General features: G+C 46.2%; 1 protein-coding gene across 1 annotated transcript in view; it reads right to left on the bottom strand.

The window, feature by feature from the left end:
- Positions 1–27,258, bottom strand: part of LOC138259886 (cystatin-like) — a 49,304-nt gene extending 22,046 nt beyond the window's left edge. The window contains exons 1-2 of the mRNA XM_069207843.1: positions 26,898–27,258; positions 16,282–16,371 (exon numbers count right to left, since the gene is read on the bottom strand). Of these exons, the coding sequence (XP_069063944.1) occupies positions 16,282–16,371; positions 26,898–27,152 (345 nt within the window). The 5' untranslated portion in view covers positions 27,153–27,258. The remainder of the gene's footprint in view (positions 1–16,281; positions 16,372–26,897) is intronic.
- Between the last annotated feature and the right edge of the window lie 284 nt (positions 27,259–27,542).

Genomic DNA, 27,542 nt, shown 5'->3' with positions numbered 1-27,542 from the left:
ATGGGATTGGGTACTAGGATTTTGCCATTATGTTTTTTCTATAAGCCTGTGACCATGTTAATTGCCAGTGGCTTTAATCATCTGGGGCAGAGACCGGGGTCGTGCCCCATCCCTACCATCCCTATCACAAATAGATTCTCTCCGCTGTCCGAGCTGGGTGAAATTTATTGACAAATCATTGCTGTGCCCACGGGGGCTCCAGCTGGGGCTAATTATGATACTGGTTGCCCACAGGTGGAAAATTCTACATGTACAGGTAGGTAATTTATCTTCCTCTTGTGGAATTGTTTAGGTCCTGGGAATAAATTCTATGACCCCAAAGTGTTATGTTTATTTCCCAGTATGATATTATATTACTTCAAGAAACGTGTGTACAGGAGCTGTCCTCCATGGAGGTTTTTGAGATCTGTGTTATTCCAGCAACTTCCTCACTAGGCTTAAGAGCTAGGGGAGACTTGGCTATATTATTCCGAGTGTCCGCACAGCTGCGAGTTGTACCGATTCCTCTTGGGCACAGTGGAATACAGATATTATGGGTTGTGGTTTCTGTAGACTTTCATTTTTTTATTGTACATTTTTATAATTCAGTATGTCATATGGGATGTCAGATTAGGATTTTATTCCAAGCACTATTGATTCTGGAGGGAAGGTCTGCCGATAGGCTTGGCTGCTTTAATGCTTTTTTTAGCGGGGAATTTAACGCCAAGATAGGTAGATTCCTACTGACGTAGATCCCTTTCTTATGCAAGAAGGGGTATCGATAGGGTTGCCTCCTGACCCTAGAGGTAATCTGCTGATCACAGAACTGAGGCGGGCTGGCCTTTGCAATATGTTGGAGAGAGTAGCTAGCTGCGACCTATACAAACCCACATTTGTAGGGTGGGGAAAGGGGACCATAATTTATTATATTTTTACCTCCAGCAGTTTTGCTGGAGTTCATGGCCCCTTGCAACGTGACCATAATACCATTGAAGCTAGAATGGTTATCTCCGCTCCAGGGATTACAAATATGGCTCCAGGTGTGATTGGGCTGACCCCAAAGGATCAGGGTAGGAGGCTTAGTTGGTGGAAAATTCTCATTCCCACTTTACTGGTAGAGGTTTTTAAGAGATACAGGAACATGCTTTTTAGCTCCTTCCTATTGTATGAGGCTCCACCACCTGCCATTCTGGCAGACTTTCAGCTTTTAAATAGTACCCTTAGATCAATTATGTTGGATCTGCAAGGACCTGTAGGGGACCAAAAAGAGGGGTGGTTTGATAAAAACGAAATGCTAGTAATAGCTTACATAAAGCCCATAAGGATAAGCCTAGGTACCCCCAATCTTTCAGTTTAGCTGGGGCTGCTTATAGGCAATTAGAAAAAGAAAGCAATACCTCAAAGAAGAGAGGTGAGAGCAGTTAATGGGTGCATGTAAGCTTGGGGAATGCAAGGACCTTTTGGAACATAGTGAATGGCAAGCCTGCTCATCAAGTTTCCCCTGACAATTTAGGGACTAACATATCGCCCAAAAAATGGGTTGCCCGTTTTGAGAGGGTTTGCTCTCCGGACAGCGCAGAACAACTGGTGAAGGTGGGCGAAGCAGTTTCCTTCCCTTTGGGTGTAACCTTTAATTTGAAAGAGGTTCAGCATGCCATTATGGGTAGACCCTCTAACAAAGCCTCTGGCCCAGACAGTGTTCTTATGGATCTTTACAAAGAAAATGTCACCATGTGGGCCCCGTTGCTGACTAATGTACTCAATGCTGCCATGCAAGCTGGCATCCCTAATTCTTGGAAGTCGGCAGCAATAGTGCCAGTTTAAAAAAAAGGTTGCAGGCAAGACCCAAGTTGTTATCGCCCTATTTCTTTGTTGGATTCCACTGCCAAGTTAGTGGGGCGTATTGTTCTTTGCATTGAAGATTGGATTCCAGCAAATAGTATCATTTGCCCGGCTCAGTTCGGATTAAGAGAGGCAATAGGGACAATGGAACAGTGTCTTAACCTCAACCTACTGGTGGGCAAATATGTGATGGCCAAGAGGGGAGCTGTATATCTGGCATTTATAGAGTTAACCAATCAAAGCTGTGGTCAATTCTGGAGGGCCTTCGGGTGCCCTAACCCTTGGTAAACTTTCTACGGGCCCTACAACTTGATGTTAATGCATCAGTAAGATTTGGGATGGCAGGGGAGTGTTCTGATGTTTTCAAATTGTCAAGGGATTTTAGGCAGGGGTGTGACCGGGTGCCAATTTTATTTTTACTATATATTAATGGCTTGTACTTGCACCTAGTTTCTCACTGCAAAGGTTTCTTGAAAGTCAAAAACAACCAGGTCCCCTTACTATTATATGCAGATGATGTGGTCATTCTCTCCTGTACGCTGAATGGCCTCAAAGCTCTGGTGGATGTGTTTGTTGATTTTATGGGGGACCTGGAACTGGACGTAAATACCTCAAAAACGCATTTTATGATATGTGGGAAGCGGAATCCGAAAAGACCGATTACAATTAAGGGTCAGATGATATCAAGGGTGACCTCCTTTTCCTATATGGGGGTTACAATTGATGAGCACTGTACTTGGACTCAATGTCTCGCAAATCGATGTCTGCGTTTTGACCAGTCCTGTGGGGCTCTTTTCAGATTTGCTTGGATGGCTGGGAGTAAACCTGTCTTACATCTGCTGCAGATTTATAAGATGAAGTGTTCACCTGTACTATCATATGGAGCAGGACTTTGGGGGTATTCAAATTGTAAGTCTATTCAATGTGAAATAAATTGCTTCTGCAGAAAGTTATTAGGGGTGGGGCCCGCCAGCCCAAGTTTGGTTATGCATGAGGAGCTGGCTTTGGATTTTGCAGAAGATCATGCAAAAATGCCCCCTTTATGCTGTAGATAACAGTCTGGAGTGGGAAGTCAACTGCTTTTAACAGGGAAGTCATTGAGAAGTGCCTAGGTTGTGAATTAGGCTATAAAATCCCATGGCTTCATTATATTAGATCTATAACCCTATCACTGTCCGCCCTCAACTGTTTTATAATCCAGAATCGCTAAAATGGGCAGATAGAAAGCTTGTGAAGGAGATGTTACTTGAGCAAATTAGCGAGAACAGAGTAAACTTGGCTCTGAGTAGCCATTCAGCTAGGGCTTGGATGATTTTAAATAGCACACCTGGACCGTAACCTTATCTTTCCTTTGTCAGAAGCCCATGGGAGAGACTTCTTCTTACTAGGTTCAGATCAGGTTCTGTCTGATGTAACTCATGTTTCCCACCTGGACAATATGAGCCCTCTGAGATTAAGACCAGTCCCTGTGACAATGTTTCGCCGCAGACTTTAGAACATTTGGTGTCGTTCTGTAGTTATTACGACTCAATTAGAAGAACATTTCTCCTGCCTGTTTTTTAAGCCAAAGGATTTTATCAATATTGGTCTGCTTTTATTTATTTACAAATGGTGAATGAACCCATTGTTGCATTGGTAGTCTCCAATTTCTTAAAGAATACATTACGCTGGAATAAAATCATGAATTTTGGGCCTTAAATCTTTGAGGTCTTGTAAACAATACATTGTATATCTGTTTAGAATGCACGGCACTGATATGACAACGTTTTTAATATTTGTGGCTTTTTAATGGTTTTTAATGCTTGTGGTTATTTATTATATGACTACTGAAGTTTGTTATTTTTGTGTGCTTTTATGATTATTTTTTATAATCGAAATAAAGGGTCTAATTAATCAGTCAATCAGTTTAACAGTTTCAAACTTTATTTCGGCAATTTGAGCCATCAAATTTTTACGAGACAATTAAAACATTTGATAAAAATTACAAAGGTTTGCCCGCTAAAAGCAGAAAGACATTTTAAAAACTGAGACTAAGTTTACAAAAATAAGCGTTGATTGCAGTTTCAAGTAACATGAGCAGCACGCTGCACTTCTCCTGAGACTTTAGGCTATGGTGGGACTTCGTCCCCCAGTCAGAGAGCGCAGGCGGGCGGGCCGAGCTGCAAACTTCACCTGTCGTGCTACAAAGAGCAATCACTTCCCTGTAGTGTGGGACGTGCCCCAGTACAGAGTGGACGCCACAAGGATCCAGAGGTCTTGGGCTGGGATGGGACTTCGTCCCCCAGTCATCATTGTGCTCTGGTGGGACTAGCTACACACTTCCCCTGATGTGCTACCAAGGCGCGAGCACTTCCCTGCAGTGCGGGACGTGCCTGGGCGAAGACCGGGCCTGTCTGCGCCGGAACAAGGCAGGGCCACTCCTCTTGGTTTTTTCTTTTTCTCTATATATATACAGGATTTTATATCTTTACATGACTGGCTATCCAAAAAGCACGGTTAGTGCATATAATCCCTCCATGTTGGAAGGATCTAGCCCCTCCGCTTGCTTTTTGGTTTCAATTTCATCTCGTGATTAGTGTGCTTAATGGGGAAGAAGAGCCTAACCGGCAGAAAGGTAGTGCATAAGGGTAAGGACGAGGGTCCATGCTTGATCCCTTCAATAACTTCTTATCTCACAAGTGAGAGGAGTGTAATTTCCCCGGAACTTTACACTGCCTCCATACGATCCTCTACAAGGTTAAGGTTCATTGTCATCAGTAGCCTCCCCAACTAGAGAAGCGGATGCAGAGCCAACTTTGCGTTCTGCTGACAATCAGAGGAAATCACACCAATCTCACCCGAAAGCTCCTAAACGCATTAGAGGGAAAACTAAAAATCCTTGTGTGGCATATGATGAGCCAAATGATATTAATATCATTGCATCGGATCCGTGCAGCCTGCCACCTTAAACACTAACAAGCCACCACCCTCTAAAAGAAAGAGGGACGATGGGAACGTCAGTAGACCCTCCTGATTAAACATTATTTTTTCAGCACCCCTTGCATGTATAAAAAAAAAGGATGTTTTTTGTATGGGCTCCACGCAGACAGTTATGAATATCTCCTCTGTTTCAGATAATATGTGCTCAGAATTCTAAAAACGTTGTCAACATTTTGCTGTATTTATAGAGGATATGATGAATGTATTCCAGCTGGATATGATGGGTCAGATCACACAGCTAGCTAGGAATGTCCAAACTTTTATGGAGTCCTTTAAAAGGCCATTTTCGTGTGCCTCAACGGACCTTCATAAAACCATCACACAATTACAAGCACCCCAAATGACATGTGGCAATAGTGACACATCTGCCTTCGGTCAAGCGCCTGCTATGAACGAGCTGCCCGGGTGCCTTACTGACAAACGAGTGGTAAGGTAGAGGTCATTTACCCACTAGGAACTTTTATATCCAGCGGTGCAACTGTGCCTTACAAACTAAAGCCCTCATTATGACATTGGCTGTGAGTGATAAAGTGGCGATGAGAACTCCCATAGACAGCCAATGTACCACACCATCCGCCAGGGCGTTAACACCACGCACCACAGCAGTAGCCATCAACAGCCAGGTGGAAAACAAAGTATCGCCCACGATATTATGACACAGGAAACTGCCAAGATTTCCGGGGCGGTGCCAACGCCATCAAAAGCCTGGCAGAAACAGAACACAGAAAACAAAAGACTCACCAACATGTACACAGAGCACTCCGCCGCCGCCATGGAACCAGAACTGCAAGTCTCCCCGGTGCTCTTCTACGCCATGCTCCACCTGGAACACCAACACCGACAAAGACAACGACGGTGAGTACAGCCGCCTAGCACTCAAGGGAGGCAAGGAGGAAAACTAAAGTGACACACACACGCACAACACACACCAGACACACACACAAACGACCAGCTGCACACGTAAACCAATCGCACATGACACACGGCACAATAAAACATGGACCAGATTTCAGAAGTACTGAAAATGTATTAGCAAGGGAAAAGCCACCACATGAACATGATATGTACAAATGTCCACAAAGGGCCAATGCCCAGTCCAAAGTACAAAGGGTCCACATAGCCACAGAGCACAGTCTCATCTGGAGGTGAGGGCTCCGTGACCACTGGTGGTGGTGTCATCCTGCCAGCCTCTGCAATTTCTACACCAACAACACTGTTGGCATACACAGCACTGTCACACACGGGGATCAGGATTGAGCATTATGCATTGCACTGCCATTTATTTGGTTAGATGCCACAGCAAGATGAGTGCCAAACACCGCCAACTGCACGCCTCCTGGGACCCACTAAGCCCTGTCTGACATGGAATGCAACCTAGCTAAGTTACCTTCTTTTTCCTTTCAACTGTTACCCTTGAGCTGGATCACACTGCAATGCCTGGCCTGGCATTAAGGGGCACCCACTAGCTGACACCCACCACCCGGACCCCATGCCACCTTCCAATTATTGTAGTAATGCCCACTGTACTCACCTCCTTGTGGCTGCTGTGATGCCTTCAAGCGCCCATCCAGCTCTGGGTAGGCCACTGCCAGTATGTGGGCCATCAGGGGGGTCAGGGTTCTGACGGGCACCCCTTCCTTGTTGGGAGGCCATCCCCAGCTGGGCCTCTGCGGTCTTCCATGCCCAGCGTCTCAGGTCCTCCCACCGTTTCCGACAAAGGGTGCTCCGCCTGCCATAGACCCCCAGGGTCCGCACATCCTTGGCGACTGCACGCCATTATCCCTTCTTTTGATGGGCACTGACCTGCAGAGGAGATACAAACGGGAGGACACCATTACACTTAAAATCCAGCCTGTCACACATTTGGCCCACCAATCCCGTTTCCGTCACCATTGGCACACACATCACCCAGCGCACACCATGTACACCACCACATTACATCACACCCCCATGACACGGTGCTTGCACATACATCTCCATGCATCCTTCCCACATACATCGTGCCCAAGGTGTACACACCTGTTGGTCTGGAGGCCCATACAGCAGTCTGTACTGGGGTAAGACCCCATCCACCAATCGCTCTAACTCCTCCACAGTGAAGGCAGGGGCCCTTTCCCCAGTCATACGGGCCATGATAGGTTCCAAACACAGGTCACAGCAGCACACGTAGTGTAGGTGTTCTCCTGTTGAAGGCCAGGAAACAAGTGAGGGCTGAGATAGAAAATGGCAGTCATGTCCACGGCGGTGTACACCGTCATCGCCGGCACTGATCCCCATTGCCCACTGTACTCCATAGAGCCCCATATTATCCAATGAGGAATTGCACGGCTGTGCAAGACCGCCTTCTGCCACGACGCCCAACATCGGCGGAGTTACCTCACTTCCACCTGTCCCTAGATACAGGACAGACGGTCGCCATGTCATGGAGATGGACAACCATCATATTAACCTTTACTGCATCTCTGCCTAGACTTGCACATACCTGTCATTACCACTGTCCCATCACATAAACGCAACATGAACATGGAGGTTGTGGTTCCATTGTTCAAATTGTGACAGCCTACTCACTCTTGTGACCCTTAGATACCTATCGCTGCGGATGAATGGGAGGAGAAGACAAACCCCGTGTACAGACCCCTTGTGGACTTGGCTACACTAGAGGACAGGCACACTATACTCAACTATTGACTGGCCAGGGCAACAATCACAGAGCTGTGTGCCCATTTGGAGCCTGACCTGATATCAGCTATCCATCATCCCACTGGGATCCCCCCTCTTGTGCAAGTGCTATCAGTGCTCCAATTCCTGGCAACTGGTTCTTTTCAAGTGACAGTGGGCTTGGCAGCTGGAATGTCACAGCCAGTGTTTTCTATTGTGCTGGCAAGGGTCTTGTCTGCCCTGGTGAAACACATGTGCAGCTACATTGCTTTCTCTCAGGTGGAAGACTTGGCCACTGTAAAGGCAGGATTCTATGCAATGGGACATATCCCCAATATAATTGGTGTGACTGATGGTACACATATTGCATTAGCCCCCGCCCGCCAGAATGAACAGGTGTTCAGGAATCTGAAGCGTTTCCACTCACTGAATGTGCAAATGGTTTGCCTAGTAGATCAGTACATCTCCCACGTCACTGCCAAGTATCCTTGGTCGGTGCATGATGCCTTCATCCGGAGGAATAGCAGCATTCGAAATGTGATGGCCCAACAACAGAAGCACAGGGTGTGGCTAATAGGTGAGTCAGATCCCCCACCCACTGTATGTCAGTGTATGCCTTCAGGTGTTCTCCCCATAGGATTGTGTAAGGCTAAATGTTGTCCCTCAATACTTGCAGGTGACTCTGGCTACCCAAACCTATTGTGGCTGCTGACCCCTGTGAGGAATGCCAGGACAGGGGCTGAGGACTGTTATAATGAAGCACATGGACGAACTAGAAGAATAATCGAGCGGACCTTCGGCCTCCTGAAGGCCAGGTTCAGGTGCCTCCATCTGACAGGTAGATCCCTGTGCTACTCACCCAGAAAGGTCTGGCAGACAGTAGTGGCATGCTGCATGTTGCACAACCTGGCCCTCAAATGACATATGCCTTTTCTGCAGGAGGAGGGGGCTGGAGATGACCCTGTGGCAGCAGTGGGCCCTAAGGACAGTGAGGATGAGAAGGCAGAGGATGAGGATGAGGACAACAGAACATCAGTTATACGACAATACTTCCAATGGCAAACAAGTGAGACAGTGGAACTGGCATTACTCTGACTATTGATTTATGTGTGTGCCTGTGGCATGATGGCATTCACTTCCTTTGCATTTCAACTTACTGTCACCTGTGGCTTTTCATTTTCCAGATGTTGGTGATATGACAACATTGTCCTGATATGATCACTACAGACTGATCCAGGTCATTATTTGTTAGCTATCTCAGTGTTCAGATCATTTGCACTCGATGTGTCTGTTCCCACAAATGCACATTTAAGACACATAAAACAGTGTTACTCAAATTTTGTTCAAGGGGGTTTATTGTAGTGCTATATAATTGAGGGTTAAGTGCAATGGAATGGGGTTATGGAGGAAAGTCCAGGGTATTTTTCCAGGCAGTTTGTAGCACAGGCCCAGTGTCCAAGGCGCCATAGGAAGGCGAGCAATGTCAGTTCAAAGTGGACAAGGTGGCAGGGTGGGACACAGGGGGGACAATAAGGAGAGTCTCGTTTCCTGGCAACTGTCTCTGGCTTCTGTCTGTTTCGCAGGGAACGTTTGCGGGGTGGTTCACCTTCTGCAGGGGGAGGGGTGCTGGTGGCCTGTGGGCCCTGTGGCGGGGCCTCCTGTCCACTAACTGCAGAAGAAGTGGAGGGCTGGTCAATAGCCTGGCTAGGTGCCTGCTCCCTCATGATGTTGGCCATGTCTGCCAACACCCCTGCTATGGAGAGCATGGTGGTGTTGAGGGCCTGCAAGTCCTCCCTGATATCCTGATGGTGTTCTTCCTACAGCCGCTTGTTCTGCATGTTGTTCAGGATCTGGCCCATCGTGTCCTGGGATTGTTGGTAGGCACCCAGGACATTGGTGAGTGCCTCGTGGAGAGTGGGTTCCCTGGGCCTGTCCTCCCCCTGGCGCACGGCGGTCCTCCCAGTGTCCCTGTTGCCCTGTGCCCCTGTCCCCTAAACGGTGTGCCCACTGCCACTGACCCCAGGTCCCTGATTGTCTTGGGTAGGAGGTGTGGACTGGGGTCCCTGTACAGGTCCTGGGGACAGAGGTGTGGGTACAGTGGGTGGGTGCTGTGGTGTTGGTAACTGATGGGGGAGGCTCTGTGGTGAACTGTGAGTGGGCTGGGGTGACCGACTGTCCAGTGGTCCCTGATGGGCCAGGTTGTTGATCCAGATCCTGGAGTCCAGAGTTACTGTCATCACTTGGGCCATCTTCTGTTGGGGGGCTGGATAGTCGTGGCACCTCCTTTCCACTGACATGGGCTGGGGCACCTGTGGGTATGTAAGTAATGTATTATGCTTCATGCCTGTGACATGTTGTAAATCCATATCTTCCCCTCTATGGTTGCTTTTGCCCTGCCACCTTTTATTGTGTATGGTGATGTATTGTGGGATTGTTAGTTACACTATGCAGTGCATGCTTTGGTGATGGGTGTCGGGTGTCCATGCAGGGCTGGAGGGCTATCCATGCATTGGTTTGTCATCTGCGTTGGTGCAGTGTGTGGGATGGAGTGGAGTGATGGGAGTGAGGGTGAGGGTGTGAGATGGCATGCAGGTATGGGGGGTGATAAGTGTCAAATGTTGACTTACCAGTGTCCAGTCCTGTGGCTACTCCAGCGAGTCCCTCAGGATGCAGTAATGGCAAGACTTGGTCCTCCCATCCTGTGAGCTGTGGGGGAGAAGGTGGCGGTCCACTGCCAGTCCTGTGTATGGCGAGCTGGTGCCTTGCTGCCACAGGACATACCTTCCCCCGTAGGTCGTTCCACCTCTTCTTGATGCCGTCCCTTGTTCTTGGATGCTGTCCCACAGCGTTCACCCTGTCCACGATTCTCTGCCATAGCTCCATCTTCCTTGTAATGGATATCTGCTGTACCTGTGCGCCAAACAACTGTGGCTCTACCTAACTATTTTCTCCACCCTGACCCGCAACTCCTCATCTGTGAAACGGGGGTGCCTTTGAAGGGCCATGGGTGTAGTCTGATGTGTGTGAGTGTGTGGGTGTTGGATGGTGTGACTGGGTGTGCGTAGTGAAGTGTGTGAGGGATGTATGCGTGTGTGTGTATTTGTCGCAGTGGTCTTGATGTCTGTCTGGTGGCAATGATTTGTATTCGTAAAGGGTTGTGTGTAATGTGGGTGTGTGTTTTATAGTGGTGTGGGTGGGTGTGGTGTGTATTGGTGTCAGGTGTGTGTTGTTTGAATTGGCCAATGTTGTGTAGTTTAGTATTTGGGTGTTCATTCTGAGCGCAGCGGTGTGTACCGCCAATGGTTAAGACCGTTGAATGTCCACCATGGTGATTCGTGGGTCATGATGTGGTGAACGTTTTTCTGTTGGCTTAACGGTATGGGTGTTGGGACCGACACTTTAGCACTGACCTTTGGGCTGGCAGATTTGTGTATGTGGTTGTATTCAGTCGGTTTGGTGTGTGTGTGTGTGTGATAATATGCCGAACGGTTACCCGCCACCATGGCGGTATGTTGGCGGCCGTCAGCGTGGCAGTAAGCGAGATTTACCACCAATGTCATGATTAGGGCCTAAATCTGTTGTATTTAATGGCAAGGTGGATCATTTACATTTACCCCTGAATCAGCTCCTTATGTAATACTGTTAGGTGGAGTCCCCTCGCTAGAGGGGAACGCTCAAGAAGATTATCACAGCCTTCTGAACAAAGCCGCAATTTGGTGCATGAAAAATGCAGGTTGTCAATTTGACCTGGTGGACAAGATCTTGATGGCCCCCAGGGTGAATTGGGTAGGATGGTCACGAGAAACTTCAAGGGGAGTCCTCAGTTTTAGAGACCCTAAACTGGTCCAATCCTTGATGTTATGCCTGGTTCATTTATCAACACGGCACACTAAAATTAGAACTTGCCATTGAGATTTTTTCAATCGCCCATTACTTGCAAACACCTCTACAGTCAATCAGAATAGACCCAGTTGCCCAAGTACTCAGGCATTAATGGAATCTGCCCCAATCTCCATCCACAACCGTTTTGAGATACTTTCAAGGTTATCTGAAAACAAGTGATGGTCCATGCCGGCCTGTATGGCTGGAACACTTAAAACATTTTTCATCAAACCTAACCCTTCTAACCAGCCACAGACAATTTTGATGGATGACCGTTGTCTTGAAAGTTTTAGGGACTTTCGTCTACTGTCATGTAATATTGCTGGAATATGTCACAAATTGCAAAATGAGCACTGGATATCCTTTAGTTATGACTTTGATATCATATGTTATCAGAAAACCTGGGCCATTAATTCAATCAACATTGGAAGTTTTGAATCATATTGTTCCCCTGCTATCCCTTCAGTTGCTGGCAGAGGGAAGGGTGGTGTGGCTGTTTTTTATCGATCGCTATTAGGACTTTACGGGTGGAGGCTTTGCCCTGTAAACCTTGCTATCAGATTTTAAAACTGTATCAATCTAAGTAATTTAATCTAGTTTTAGTTAACTTTTATCATAATTTCTTCACTGCACAACCAGTGGGTATTAGAAAGGAGTTGGGGAAGACTGTAGCAAAACTTATGTATATTGAGAAATCCCAAGTATGGCTTGATTGGGCTGGGGATTTGAACATTATTACAAAATGTATGTACAGTGGAACTCATATATGTGGATTTGTGGATGAGCATGGTGATAACCGGAACCATTTCAATAATTCAATTTATGGGGATGCCTTGAACCAAATACTATTAGTAAATGACAGTTGAGGAGTTGGGAATTGTTAATCTGTATTTCATTTACCTTTCAATATTTTGTCCCTCGATATTCTGTCCTGGATATTCTTGTGCCACAATGCTCTTGGGTGGGGGGTGATATTTTGCAGTACAATCGAGAGATTATGACATTTGGACACTGTGCACAGGTCGTTTGTGAAGATTTAGGTGAGTGAACTCACTTCTGTATGCACAAATACCCTAACAGAGATGGATGGGATAGCATTACTTATGGCTTGAGATCGATGAGATCGATAAGGGATGCCTGTGCTGACAACGGATTGTATTCCTGTTGCTAGAAAAACGTCAAGCTAAACCCGCTGATTTAACTGAATATAGGCCAATCTGGAACTTACTCTACAGATGTGGTGCTTGGCACATATTTCAAAGCAACCTTTGAGAACTGAAATGTGTCACTGTAGTGTTGTTTCTGCATTGAGACAAGGCTGGTGCACATTAGTGGATGTTTCAATACTTGATTCTCCAATTGTAATGATGATACCTCCTCTTTTGGAACTAGGACCATTTACCATTTAAGGGCAGGTAGGGTGGGCTAATCGGGAAGGAGTGTTTACTCTCTGAGTAATCACGTTTTGACTAATAATTAGTAGTTAAGGTTGTCACAAGGTCTACAGAGACCTTTGAATCATGTATTGAGCAGGCCAATTTCAAGAATTCTGTGGTTCAGCAAAAGGACAAGGGGGTGACAAAAAGGTCAATGAGATGGAGCTTGAGACTAATGAGCATAGACCTGGACTAAAGGAATTTGGTCCTGCCGATTGGTGTAAACGCCAGTAGTGCACAGTTGAAATGAGACTTGTCACAATGTGTTATTATTTTGTAGCAGTAGGGTGGTTGTCATCCCTGCAGACTACCTGTAGCCTTCCTATACAGGTCTGGTTCGGTTGACACTTACTTCAGGCTTTGCTCTGCCACACAAAGTTGTCCAAATAATTCTTGTCTATCAGGTTAGTTGGGGAGGTCGGGTTTGATAATGGTGGGGGAACTTGGCTCCTATTGCTCAAATGACCTCCGCCCGGGCGTAAGAGGTACAGCAATTGGGTAAGGGAACCATACAGCTAAGAAAACCCCTGCTCACCCCCTTAGTAGCTTGCCACAAGCAGTCAGGCTTATCACAACGTGTAAAGTATTTGTGTACACACACACACACACAGACACACACACTCTGAGACAGTGAAAACGCAACAAAAGTACTATACACCAGTTTAGAAAAATAGCCAATATTTAACTGACTAAAACAAGACCAAAATGACAAAAATCCAACATACACAAGTAAAGATATCACTTTTTAAAGGTTTAAATGAGTCTTAATTTGTAGGAATCAGTGGTTGTATCTTTTCAGCACAACGTAACAAAGACGATGCGGCCGCAGGGGAGGTGAGGGGTAGAAAAGACAAAGTGATACATCAGTTCCTTAATGCGCAGGGGAGGTGATGTGCCCATTCTTTCCTCACAGGTGAGGTGATGCATCGGTTCCTTACTGGCAGAGGAGGTGATACATCAAACCTTTCCTCGTAGGAAAGAAGCTGCGTTGATTTCCAGACACGCAGACTAGGATACTTACTGCGGTGCGGGATCAATGAGAAATTGATGCCCAGGAACGATGCTTGGAAAATCCAGATGCATTGTGATGATGGAACTGCCGTGAAACATGCGCTGTGCCGACTCTGCAGCTGCAAGATAGGCACTGCAACGATTCTCCATTTGCAGGACAGCCGCTGCATCGATTTTTCAGCCGCGACATATTGGTATGTGAATTTTCTCCTTCAGGTCAACAGCTCACACTTCCAAGGGCCCAGTGACTGGACTTGGCACCACATGGCAAGTCAAGTCTCTCAGCGGAAGTCTTTGATGTCCCTGAGACTTCTCAACAGGAGGCAAGCTAAGTTCAAGCCCTTGGAGAACCTTGGAAAGCAGGGTGCAGAAAGCAAAGTCCAGACTTTTCACTCCCAGGACAGGAGCAGCAGGCAGCACTCCCGCACAACAAAGCAACGGGCAGAGTGGCAGTCCCTCCTTCAGCATCCATCTCTTCTGTCTGGCAGAATGTCCTCAGTCCAGAAAGATTTCAACTATGACGTGTCAGATGTTCAGTACTTATACCCAGTTCGGTCTTTGAAGTAGGCAAACTTCAAAGAGAAGTCTTTGTAGTGCACAAGACCCTGCCTTTCCCTGGCCCCTGACACACTGCAGAGGGTTGGTGACCACTTTGTGTGAGGACAGATACAGCCCTACTCAGGTGCAAGTGTCAGTTACTCCTACCACTCTAGCTCAGGAAGACCCATCAGGATATGGAAGGCACACCTCAGCTCCCTCTGTATGGCTTTCTAGAATGAATGCACAAACAGCCCAACTGTCAACCTGACACAGATGTGTATTCAGCAGACAGAGAGAGGCACAAAATGGATAAGCAAGAAAATGCCCACTTTCTAAAAGTGCCATTTTCAAACTCACAGTTCAAAAACCAACTTCACCAAAAGATGTACTGTTAATTTGTGAGTTCAGAAACCCCAATCTTCCTATCTCTATCTGCTCCCAATGGGAAATTACACTTAAAAGATATTTCAAGGCAATCCCCATGTTACCGTATGGGAGAGATAGGCCTTGCAAAAGTGAAAACCGAGTTTAGCTTATCAGGACATGTAAAGCACACCAGTACATGCCCTGCCTTTAAAATACACTGCGCCCTGAACGTGGGGTTGCCTTGGGTCTACTTTAGAGGTGACTTACATGTAGTAAAAGGGAAGGTTTGAGCCTGGCAAGTGGTTGCACTTGCAAGGTCGAAATGGTAGTTTAAAGCTGCACATACAGACTCTGCAGTGACAGCTCTGAGACTTGTTTACAGGTCTAATCATGTCGGTGGCACAATCAGTGCTGCAAGCCTAATAGTAGCATTTGGTTTACAGGCATTGGGCACACATAGGGGGTCATTCCGACCCCGGCGGGCGCCTGGGCGGAAACCGCCCAAACACCGCCCCGCAGTCAAATGACCGCGGGGAGCATTCTAACTTACCCGCTGGGCCGGTGGGCGATCTTCAAAAGATCGCCCGCCGGCCCAGCGGGAAAGCCCCAGCAAAGATGAAGCCGGCTCCGAATGGAGCCGGCAGATTTGCTGGGGTGCGACGGGTGCAGTTGCACCCGTCGCGATTTTCAGTGTCTGCCAAGCAGACACTGAAAACCTTAATGGGGCCCTGTTAGGGGGCCCCACGACACCCGTTCCCGCCAGCCTCTTCCTGACGGTGTAAACCGCCAGGAACAGGCTGGCGGGAAGGGGGTCGGAATCCCCATGGCGGCGCTGCATGCAGCGCCGCCATGGAGGATTCCCTGGGGCAGGGGAAAACCGGCGGGAAACCGCCGGTTCCCCTTTTCTGACCGCGGCTTTACCGCCGCGGTCAGAATTGCCCCGGAAGCACCGCCAGCCTGTTGGCGGTGCTTCCTCTGCCCTCTGCCCTGGCGGTTACAAACCGCCAGGGTCAGAATGAGGGCCATAGTGTACTTTACTAGGGTCTTACTAGTAAACCAAGCATTACAATCACCAATCATGGATAAACCAATCACAAATACAATTTAGACAGGGAGCACTCACACTTTAGCACTGGTCAGCAGTGGTAAAGTGCCCAGAGTCCTAAAACCAGCAAAAATGAAATGCAGCACACAGCCACAAACAGGAGGTCAGAGGCAAAATGTTTCGCGTTAGCCCTGCAAAAATGGCAATTTCTAACCGTATTAAATTCCCTTATCTTAGCAGAGCAACAATATTAGAGTGCACACTTTATTACACACAGTTTCATAAAACACAATCACTGTCTCCCATGAAAGATCTTTGACCATGAGATGGGGAGTTGAAAGCGACACAGCAACTATAGACCTGATTTACTATTTCTCAATGAAAACCATTAACAATTGCATGTGTGCACTTGTATAACTAATGTTACCCTCAAATGTATCCTTTCCAATCCACTGTGATATCCCTTTCAGTCAGGAATACAGCAATAAAAGGGGTGCAAACTTTTTTGTCTGGTGGACAAAACAAAAAAACAGTCGTCATTACCTCACTGTAGATGTGTCCATCAGGGTAGCCATGCCCGCATCCCTTTTTCAACATCTCCAGTTTCAAATGAAAGTAGAATCCATTGACAACCTGAAAACAGAATTACATGGTAGTCATGGCAATTTCCAGAAATGTAAAACTTTTGCTTGCTATCTAGTGTGTAGGAGGCACTTCAAAGTTTGAAACAGAATGATCCCTTTGGGACGCAGGTACAGAAAGATTTGTATACGTTTGATCCCCTTCTGTACAGGAACAAAAAAAGAAGGGGCGGCTCCTCCATTAGGGTGAAGGAGCGTTCGTTGCCTCCCTCGCCAGCAGCGGCAAACCTTTTACCAAAAAATGATAATAAACTGTATTTATTATCGTTTTTTGGTAAAAGGGACAGGGCCACAGGCTGTGAGGAGCACTGAGGGGGAGTGCACAGCACTCCCCCTCAGTGTGCATGTATGTTTGGCCGGACGTCTCGGGCCAGCCAAACACACATGCGCACTAGAATCTCTGTCTAGCCCAGCAACACAGTTGCCGGGCTGGAAAGAGCATGCACAGGAACCCAGTCTGCTGAGAGCACCTTGGCTGGGTACTCACAGCCAATCCTAATGCTGCTCTGAGCAGCGTCAGGATTGGTCGTAGGGAAGGCTGGGAGCCTGTGCCTGCAGCAGATGAGCGGATGGAGCAGTATGGCATTGTTGTCAATCAAGGTAAGTGGTTTTTTTTTTAGTACTATTGATTTAATGTTTTTTCACCCCCTGCTCCCCCACCCCTTCTGCGCACAAGCTGCAACTGAAAACAAGAGACAGTTTTAGACTCATCCAAGCAATGCAAGGGAGAAAAACAAAATCCAACATATGTTCTAAGGAGTATGAACAAGGCTGCTTTTAGTTTTGAAAGTGTAGTACCTTGACACCACTACGTCAATCTGCTGCATTGGTAGTCAAAGAAAAGGGGTGCTTAGGGCAGGGAGTGACAAACACTTTCACATTTCCTGCCCACTTCAAAACGTTGTGTATCATGTTGTGGTATGCATCAGTATAATCATTGTGCACTGACCCTGTTATGTGCAAAGCAATGCTTACTTAGAAGAAGCTTTGGTCTGGCACTTTTGCAGCATAGATAATCTTTCTGAAAGCAAATATATATGCCGATCATTCTGCCAAAACATTCAAAAGTGTAAACGAAAGCTATACATACAAATCTAAATTGTGTGGCAAAACCGGAGGCTCCTATTATGCTTTGTCTTTTCTTTATTTTTACACAGCAGCTGCAGTCAAGAAAAACTACAAAACCCATAAGGCAAACGACAGTAGCCAATGGGAAACATAGATTAGTTCACTAAAATGCACCAATAACCATCGAGCCGACCCAATAATACCTATCTTGACTGAGAACAGCCCTCTTTTCTTGCTGCTCGCGTCAAGATAAGTATGATTTATTTCCCTTATTTTATACAAGTTTCAATGTGTATTGCATTCCGTACTGTTATTGCTTACACGCGCTTTACTCTTCGCGCGTCTGTATTCCCTTAGTCGGCTTGTAGCCGCATTTACCCCCCCCCTCTCATGCCCCCGCGTTGCGCGCTCTTTATTTTCAGCACTCTTTTTCCCCTCAACGTGCGGTGGCCATTTTGACTGGCAGTTGAGGGGAAACGTGTCACCGCATTATCGCCTCATTCTGTATTTACCGTTTCGGTGTTTGTTTAGCCCCCTGTAGTGCCGAGTGTGCTTCTCTCGTCAAGGACTCCTCGGTCTTCCTCTCTAATCCTTTTCCATGCCCCTGGGCGGGGCCTAGCCTCTCTCCTTCATTGTGGTGAGGAGTTTCACCCTTTCCATCCCGTTTTTCTGCTGTTAACCGGCTATTATTGCAATTTTACTACCACGGGCAGCTCCCCTGTTTCCCAGCTTGTACAGGAGGAGGAGGAAGAAGTCCTTAAGGATAATTTAAATGATGTTATTCATTTTTCGGTGGAACAAGCTGTTTCAGCTTCTTGGGAGAAATTATCCAAGAACTTAGAGAATTCTGTTGTCAAGTTGGTTTAAAAAACCATGCTGGCCCAATCTGCGGGGATAGCAGAAAGCGTCCTTTCCCTTCAAAAACTTTTAAAAATGACGCTATTGGAAAGTGAGGTTTCCTCACACAGGACAGAGGACGTGGCTCCTCACAGGCCTCCTTTAAAGGAGGGGTTACCATTATCCAGACCTTCTAAGAAGTGCGTAACTAAATCTAAACATGTTTCTTCCCCAATTATAATTTCAAAAATTCTTTACACAGATGATGAGTTGCATGACCGTCATTCGGATTTGGACAATTCCAACAAGGACAATAGAGATGCTTTATCCCCTCCTCCTCACAAAAAATCTAAACATGAGAGCCATGAGCTGTCCGGGTCATGCAAAATAATGGATGCAGAAGGGGGTTCCAATGTTCGACCCTAATGATATTCAACACCCCCACTCTACTGAGTGGTTACCCGCTGATTATGTGGCGGAATACGTAACATCCAGGTTGCATACCCCTTTAGACAAGCAAATACAAGCAAAACTGAAGTCCGAATGTCTCCGTCCAGCTTTACCCTCCAAGATTACCTCTACACCTACTATTGATTCATCCCTAATTACTTTCTTTACAAAATTTGGGAAGGACCCTCGTAAAGGAGTGGATAAAGCTTGGTCTACCTGCCAAGATAAACTCTTGGACATCGTAGGGCCCTTGACCCGTATTTTTGACATGGCTGAATCAACCTGTTTGGAACACGCCGCAGTTGATCTCATGGAATTATCGCTGTGGGCTCAGAGTGCCTTATGTCTGCTTGGCAATGCCAACTCGGCAATTACTCATGAGCACAGAGAGAGTCTCCTGCTCAAACTGGAACCCAAATTAGTAAATCTCGCAGGTTCAGATCCAGGCATTAAAGCCCAGGGCATTCTTTTTGGTGACTCTTTCATAAAGAAACTGAGTAAATATGTTGCAACTTTCGCATTCCTGGATAAAGCTCAGTAGTCCTTGAAGAAGATGTTTTCAGCTCGGGTTTTCTCCAGGGCCGGCAGAGGCAGGAACTGCTTTGCCGGCCGTGCCTACCCCAACCAAGGTTCCTGTGGCTACTACAGCAACAGCACTTACCAGGAGTACAGGCTACAATTCTATCCCCAGAGAAACAGAGGTTTCAGGAACAAAGGCAATCCCAGTTCCAGATTCTCTTCACAACCCAGTAAGTCAATTCCCTTGTCTTCCTGTCGTAGTGGGCCGTATTTCTCTATGTCTTCCAAAATGGCGAGATCTCACAGCAGATACTTGGGTTTTAAACACCGTTCATGGTTATCTTATCAAGCTCTACTCAGAACCTTTTCAATCATTGTTCCCTCATCAGCATCAGTTTTCCGTTCAAATGTCAGATTTGATCTCCTTGGAAATTCAATCTCTTTTACAAAAACAAGCAATTGCCCCTTGTTCTCTAGATCCCTTGGGTTTCGTCAGTTCAGTTTTTCTAGTCCAAAAGTAGAACAAAAAGATGAGTCCTGTTATCAACCTAAAACAGTTCAACCAATTCGTCGTATATCGCCACTTCAAGCTGGAGACTATTCTCCATCTCAGAGATTCCTTGCTCCAAGGCGATTGAATGGTGAGTCTCGATGTTCAGGATGCATACCTCACAGTTCCCATGCACCCAGATTCTCTGAAATTTCTTCAATTTCAATGGCACAACCAAACTTTTCACTTCACTTCCTTACCCTTCAGCCTGTCGTCCGCCCCCTGGTGCTTTACAAAACTAATGAAAATGGTAGTGGCCTTTCTTAGAGCCAGGGGAATTAGATTGATCATCTACTTGGATGATATTCTCATCATGAACCAGAACTGCATGTCTCTCCTATCTCACGTTCATCTCACTTGCACTCTTCTTTCAGATCTCAGTTTCATTATCAATTATGAAAAGTCTTCTCTAGGTCCAGCTCAAAGAGTCGAGTTTCTAGGTTTCCTAGTAGATTCCGTGTCTGCCACTCTTCTCCTCCCGTCAGCGAAAATAAAATCCATCAAATCAGAAATCCTTCTGATCCTTCGCAGTTCTCTTCTGTCCCTCAGATCTCCCTCAGATCTCTGGCAAGGATTGTAGGCCTCCTTTCATCATCAATTCAAGCCATCTTTCCGGGTCCATTACATTATCGGGCTCTTCAGAGATTAAAAATTTGTCAGCTCCAAAAAGGTCTAGCCTATTCAGATACCATCGTTTTAGACCAGGACTCTCGTTCAGAACTCCAGTGGTGGATAGACCATTTAGATGCCTTGAACGGCAGGACTATCTTTGCATCAGCCCTGAATCTTGTATTAGATTCAGATGCAAGTCTGCTGGGTTGGGGAGCCCGTTGTGGTCCAATCTCGACAGGAGGCACATGGTTTCTAGAGGAGTCAAGGTTGCACATCAACTGTTTAGAGATGCTTGCCGGCTCCTTTGCAATCAAAAGTCTAGCAAGAGACAGAGTTTGTTGTTCGGTTCTTCTCGGAATGGGAAACATTTTGGCAGTTCGCTACATCAACCATCTGGGAGGCACAAAGTCCAAGCCTTTAGCGGAATTGGCAAAAGGGTTTGGGGAATTTTGTCTTCAAAACAAAATTTCAGTGCAAGCAGAATACCTACCAGGCAGTCTCAATTCGGTTGCAGATTGGCATTCTCACCATTTTCGAGATTCCAGCGATTGGAAGCTCCATCCAGAGGTGTTCAAAACTTTACATCACAAATGGGGTCCATTTCACATAGATCTTTTTGCATCTTGTCTCAATGCACAACTCCCTCAATTCTTCAGCTGGCACCCAGATCCACTGGCACTAGCCTTCGATGCTTTTTCTCAAGATTGGTCATCTTCCCTCAATTATGCCTTCCCTCCGTTCATTATGATCCCCAGATTGCTGGCTCAAGTCAGACGCCAACAGGCGACATTAGTTCTCATAGCTCCTTTCTGGCATTCCCAGGTATGGTTCCCCACCCTCCTGGCACTTTCAAAAGATGCCCCTCTCCTAATTCCCTCCTTCCCAGATCTCTTGACCAACTCCCCCATCCTTCCCCACAGTGTAATTCTAAAGAAGCTACTCTCCCTTTCAGCCTGGAAAATCTCAGGGAATCCCAATCTATCTTACCTATTTCGACAGAAACTTCAAACTTCCTCGATCTGGCCCGGGCTCCAGGAACAAAAAAGGCATATAGATCAGCTTGGTCACTCTGGCATAGCTGGTATGTGGGAAAACACGTTGATCCCTTTACAACAGATATAGTTTTGATTTTCAATTTCCTGGCGGCAGAAGCCAGTAAAGGTAAATCCTTTCGTACTATCAATTTGTAAAGATCGGCGATTTCATCTTCTCACACTTTCATCAATGGAAAACCAGTTGGAGAGCATCTGTTGGTCTGCCGTTTATTAAAGGGAGTAAAATTTTCTAATCCTCCGAAACCCAAATACAGTTCTTTGTGGGATGTAAATGCTGTATTAAACCTTTTTATTTCATGGCCAGATAATTCAATGCTTGTCCGCCAAACTTACCATGTTAATATGTCTCGTTTCTTTCAAACGTTTTCCGACGTTAGAGCGTTAGTTATTACAGATCGTAATTTTACCCCAACAGGTGTTCTTTTTAATGTTTATTGATGTACGAAAATTAATCTTTCATCGGTGTTCTATCCCTTTTTCCCTAATCATCCTAAATTATGCATAGGCTAGTGCTTGAAAGTTTATGAACAACAGACAGACGATTTGAGGAAATCCCCTGCATCCCAACTCCTCATATCCTTTAGAAAGCCATTCAATCCTGTCTCCTCTCCCACTTTGGCCTGCTGGGTCCGTTGGGTTATGTCCCTTGCTGGTATTGATATCTCCTCTTTTGGTGCTCATTCAGCTAGAGGAGCTATGGCTTCTAAAGCTTTTTGGGACGGTTCTCGCCTTGAGGACATTCTCAGACCGGCTGACTGGTCTAACGATAATGTTTTCAGAGTATTTTATTGTAAACCAATTCCTCATGCTTCATTAAATGTTGTTGATTCGCTTTAAAACAGCATAATAGGAGCCCCCGGTCTTGCCATAAAATGTAGATTTTCCTAGTAAGTTATGAAGGAAAGTCTTAATTTTATTAAAGACACAGAGGCGAGTATTATCCCTCCTCTACAAATTTTCACACTTTTGTTTTATTCCCTCCCTTTCCAACTTCCTCAACGTCTCAACAGACTGCTGTCTAGTGATCGCTTCTCCGATCCTCCACCTACAAAAATTCCGTCCTCTCCTTCTCTCTGGAGCACTCAGCTTTCACAGCCACAGACACTTCCGGACTTCATTTCTGGACCTTTGTTGCTTTTACAAGAGACTTTATCTGTTCTAATGGCAATATGTTTTTGTTGTACCATTGTACCATTGTTCGTTACTTATTAATCTTGCATAAGAAAAGAGGGCTGTTCTCAGTCAAGATAGGTATTATTGGATCGGCTCGATGGTTATTGGTGCATTTTAGTGAACTACTCTATGTTTCCCATTGGCTACTGTAGTTTGCCTTATGGGTTTTGTAGTTTTTCTTGACTGCAGCTGCTGTTTAAAAATAAAGAAAAGACAAAGCATAATACTCGCCTCTGTGTCTTTAATAAAATTAAGACTTTCCTTCATAACTTACTAGGAAAATCTACATTGTATACCACACACACAGCAGGATAGTGAACCTGGATCATTTTATAAGCCATAGGAGCAAAAGAAGCAACTGAAAGCAAGTTGAAAAGTGCAATAACGGGTGCCAATTTTTAGAAGGTCACACACAATAAAACGCTAAACTAACCATAGAGTGTCCCTAAAATAATGCAAAACACTAGATGAGCTTTCAATATTTTCTTGTAAAGAATATGAAAGTTTTGTTAAGGGGAGAAATATGTAATGCTCTAACGATATCCGATTCAAGCTTCTGATCCCTTCATGTCTTCCTTTCTTGCACAATGCTTGACTTACATAAACAATAGAGGTCAATTGGTATTCTGAGGAGGTGCAGAATTGAGAGTTAGTGATGGCACTAAGTCCTTCACGCTGGTGAGGACTCCTCGCGCTGCTCACTAGGGATAGGATTCCCTGTCCATCAATACAGCTCCTCACACAGACCATCAATGATAGCCACTTAGACTGCCTAAGCTGCTAGTTTTCTCACACAGCTAGCCGCTACCAGATCTTTAGACGCCTCCAGAGTGCCAGTTTCCCACACTGTCCACCGGTTTCAGGTATATAAAGGCCACACATGCCATCTACTTACACTGCTCATAGGTGGTGGCTTTTCACACTGCAACATTGCTACTGGTGCCTTTCTATTCACTGCCTAGTAGTGTCCGCCAGTGCCACCCATTCGCACCCACCAGTCCATCCTTCTTTTCTGCTCTCCAGAGTTTGTTCCTCTTACTGACTACTAAAGACAATGTCACATATTGTCAACCAATACATTCTCGCACTGCCAGCTAATGCATTCTCTTCAACCTGCTCTCAATGCTGGTTCCTTAACCAGTTCACCAAATATGACCTCCTCAAGCTGTGTTAAAGGAAACCAGACTCCTTGCAGGATTGAAAGCATCTTAATCGTCAATAGTGTTAGCTCCTAATCTGCCCATCAAGGTTAGAACAAATGCAAAAAGAACAAGTGATGGACGGAATGCTGAACAATGTCAAACATTCGCCCCCAGTACAGAGATATGGGCCTAAATCCATCGTTTTTTGCTGCCCATGCCATTCAAGTTTGGACCCAGCCATATGCAAATCAGTCTTGACCCTGTTCCCCATGGGAACAGTCCAGCCCGAACTGCCAGGCCAGGTCTTCCCTGGACTGGAAAAAAATCATCCTGGGACCGGTTTCGGGGTTTCACCCCTCATCAGCCAGGCTAGCTTGAATCCAGTGACATGGGATGCACGGGACCCATGTCTGGGCATACCCTTCCCACTTAGGGCGACAAATGCAAAAAGAACAAGTGATGGACGGAATGCTGAACAATGTCAAACATTCACCCCCAGTACAAATATATGGGCCTAAATCCATCGTTTTTTGCTGCCCATGCCATTCCAGTTTGGACCCAGCCATATGCAAATCAGTCTTGACCCTGTTCCAGGAACTGACTGATTTGCATATGGCCAGGTCCAAACTGGAGTGGCGTGGTGAGCAAAAAAACAATGGATTAAACCCAGATCGTTGTGACTGGGGGTGAATGTTTGATTTGCTCTGCATTCCGTCCATCATCTGTTCTTTTTACATCAAGGTTAGAACAACACAATACCCAGCTCATGCTACCCAACCATTCTTGTTATTTGCTCTGCTGACTACTGCCAACCCTCATGCTGCTCACTAATGTGATTCTTAGACCGCCAGCTCATCGCCCAGCCACTAGTGCTAGTTCCTCACAGTCACCTGAAGTGCTGACTTCTCCCTGTGCCATCTGCTTGCATTGCCAAAATATATGAGCTCCTCACACTGTCCACCAGTGCCAGTTCTGCAAACTGCCCATCAGTGTCAGTTCCTTACATGTGTCATAAGCGTCAGCTCCTCACACTGTCCACCTGTACCAACTCTTTGTACCAGTCCAACTTCTCACTGGTGATCAAAACCAGCATTACCCATCAGTGCCAGCTCTTCACACAACCCATCAATGTCAACTCCCCACACTGTCCACCAGTTAATGCGGTTTTCACCTTTTCACCTTGTCCACTACTACCAGATACTCTTTGCTGTCACGAGATCCAGGCTCTTATACTACTCATCAATGCTGTCTCTTCCAGCGGCGGCCCCTGCAAATCTGAAGGGAATGGGGGAAGTGTGTGTGTGTGTGTGTGTGTGTGTGTGTGAGGGGGAGGGGTGAAGAGACGGAGGGGAAAGTAATAAATAAAAAAAATAAAAAAAACATACCTTACAGCTGTCTCCCGCCGTCTCACTCCTGTTCCCACGATGTGGTGTCCCAGCATTCACTGGGACACCAGCACAGGCTCCTGGTGCTGTTTTCATACTAAACCTAGCAAGAAAGCAGTGCCAGGATTTGTCTCAGCGACTCGACTGCCGCTCAGATAGAACCCTGGGGTCTGTGCAGTTTCTCCAGCCTGGAGAAACATAAGTGGGCATGTGTATTTGGCTGGCCTGAGACGGCTGAACAAACACACATGAGCACTTAGGTGCACTCTCTCCTCATCCCCCTCCCGTGGCCCAGCCCTGCCCCTCCCTGCACTGCTGGCTGAGCCAGCAGCAGACAAATAAAACAACTATGGTTTTATTTTTCTGCTGCTGGCTCAGCCGGGTGGAGGGGGGGCGATGCTCCTTCACCATAACTAAGGATCCTCCCCTAGTCTATTCACACTACCCAGAGGACTGCCAAAAGGTGCCAACTTCTCATACTACTGCCTTGAATCTGCTTCTTACAATGCCCACATTTCATCCCTCACAGAGTGTGTACGCTTAATAAGTGAGTGATCTGTTGGTTAAAGACACATCTTTTGAGTGGGGGATCATTTCACTAAGAGGAGATGAGTGAGTGAATATGCAAGTTCTGACACCATTCTCAACTTATGTGATATTTCACACCAGCACCTGTGCTGATTCTTTAGTTTCACATGCACTGAGAAATTTCACAAACTTATTAGGTCATTGTTATTTGGAGCAGTCTCACTACAGCCTACCTGACTATGCTCTAGACAGGCACACAGGGGCCAACCTCTTCAAAAAGGTTTTGGATGCGTGTTCCACAGGTTCTGAGTAATCTCAGCCTCAGCTCTTGTTCAGAATGTTAAGGGCCGCCGGTAGCAGTGTCTGGCAGGATACTGTTTTAAGTGAGTGCAACTGCCACACAGCAGAAATAGTGTATAGAAAACCAGTTAGGTAATTCAAAACTCTGGTACCGGACATTCTAGTATTTAAATGTCATAGCAAATATAGAATATGTTACAAAAGATAGTCTAGTGCCATAAACTCTGCTGGTGCATTTTAGAAAATATGCAGCATCAGACAGACTTTCAATGAAATAGCACCTGGGGAGAAGGGTCAGTTGTTATCTCTGCAGTCTCCCCCAATCCCCTCATGTTTGTTACCCAGGGCTTTTAGTGGCCCGTAGAAATTCAAAACTGACATCGAAACGGGTCCCTTTCGATCCCTTTATATCCTTGACTTTTCATGAAAAAACAGTGATCGATTTCTGAATATGGAGTGTAAAAAATGTTAGGGTAAACGATGTCGTTCCTTCTTATATTTCACATACTTTACGTAATCTTGCACTACGTTTTTTAGGCAGCATATTAAAGTTGTCTAGTGCATAATTTGAATTTAGTCGCGCCCAGGTGTTTAAAACGGGGCACAAATAAGGTGTAGCTGAAGGTAGTGAAAGTTTCTCTCAGTGTCAGTCAGTAGGTTAAAACGGTGTTTAGCACATGTGGCCATGCAATCCCTGGCCTCTCTGCAAAGCGCACAGGGCAAAGTCACGTATGCCAGATGCAGTTGTCATTCTATGGGAATGTGTGGGTAGAATGGCACTCTATGCAATTGTAGTGTATATGTTTAAACCACGTTCTTTACTATATAAGCCCCACCCCTTATAGAGACCCGCACACACACACTTTTATGATCTCACTTAAAGCCCTGTTGTTACCTACCTGATAGCTAGCGTCAAGGATCTTCACGGTGTGGTACTCGCACTCGTCATTTTCATGAGCATTGTACACACTTTCGGCGAAGTCCGCCATCTCTATGGCTCTTTTGCTGGTCACGTCGAGGGGATTCCACCCTCCTAGAAGTTGAACTGTCTCTGCGCGGACCGTCTCGGGATCGTCGTCCATTGGGTGGGCTAGAAGCAGCCCCGGGAATCCGAGCAGCACGAGAGCAGTGAAACACGCCCAGGAGGCAGCCATACTCGCAGCACTGCACGGCACTTCTCGAGCTGAGTTAGGCAGCCAGCTGGAAAAACAACTAAAGGCGCAAAAGGCGTAAGCTATTCTTATCTTACTTTACCTGAGCTGAGTTTACAGGGATTGGCTGTCACGGAAGCAGGAGCTTGAACTACCCCCTCCGGTTATTGACTCACTAAGCTGCCGGGTGTTGTGGTTTCGCTGTGACTGAAATCCCTTTCTAGACTCTTGCACGTTCGGTTGCATGTAAGTGTGATTATTGCATTGTACAGAGAACAGAATGGGCGCAACATGACAGACCTTAACAAATAAAGTGCAAAGCTAGTTATGTTGGGGAAAAGGGGGAGCAAATGAGAATACAATACAAAAAATAGAGGATGTCCTGCTCCTTTA

This window comes from Pleurodeles waltl, chromosome 9 (genome assembly GCF_031143425.1).
Source record: "Pleurodeles waltl isolate 20211129_DDA chromosome 9, aPleWal1.hap1.20221129, whole genome shotgun sequence".
NCBI classification, from domain to species: Eukaryota; Metazoa; Chordata; class Amphibia; order Caudata; family Salamandridae; genus Pleurodeles; species Pleurodeles waltl.
This window is presented reverse-complemented; position numbering and strand designations above follow the sequence as displayed.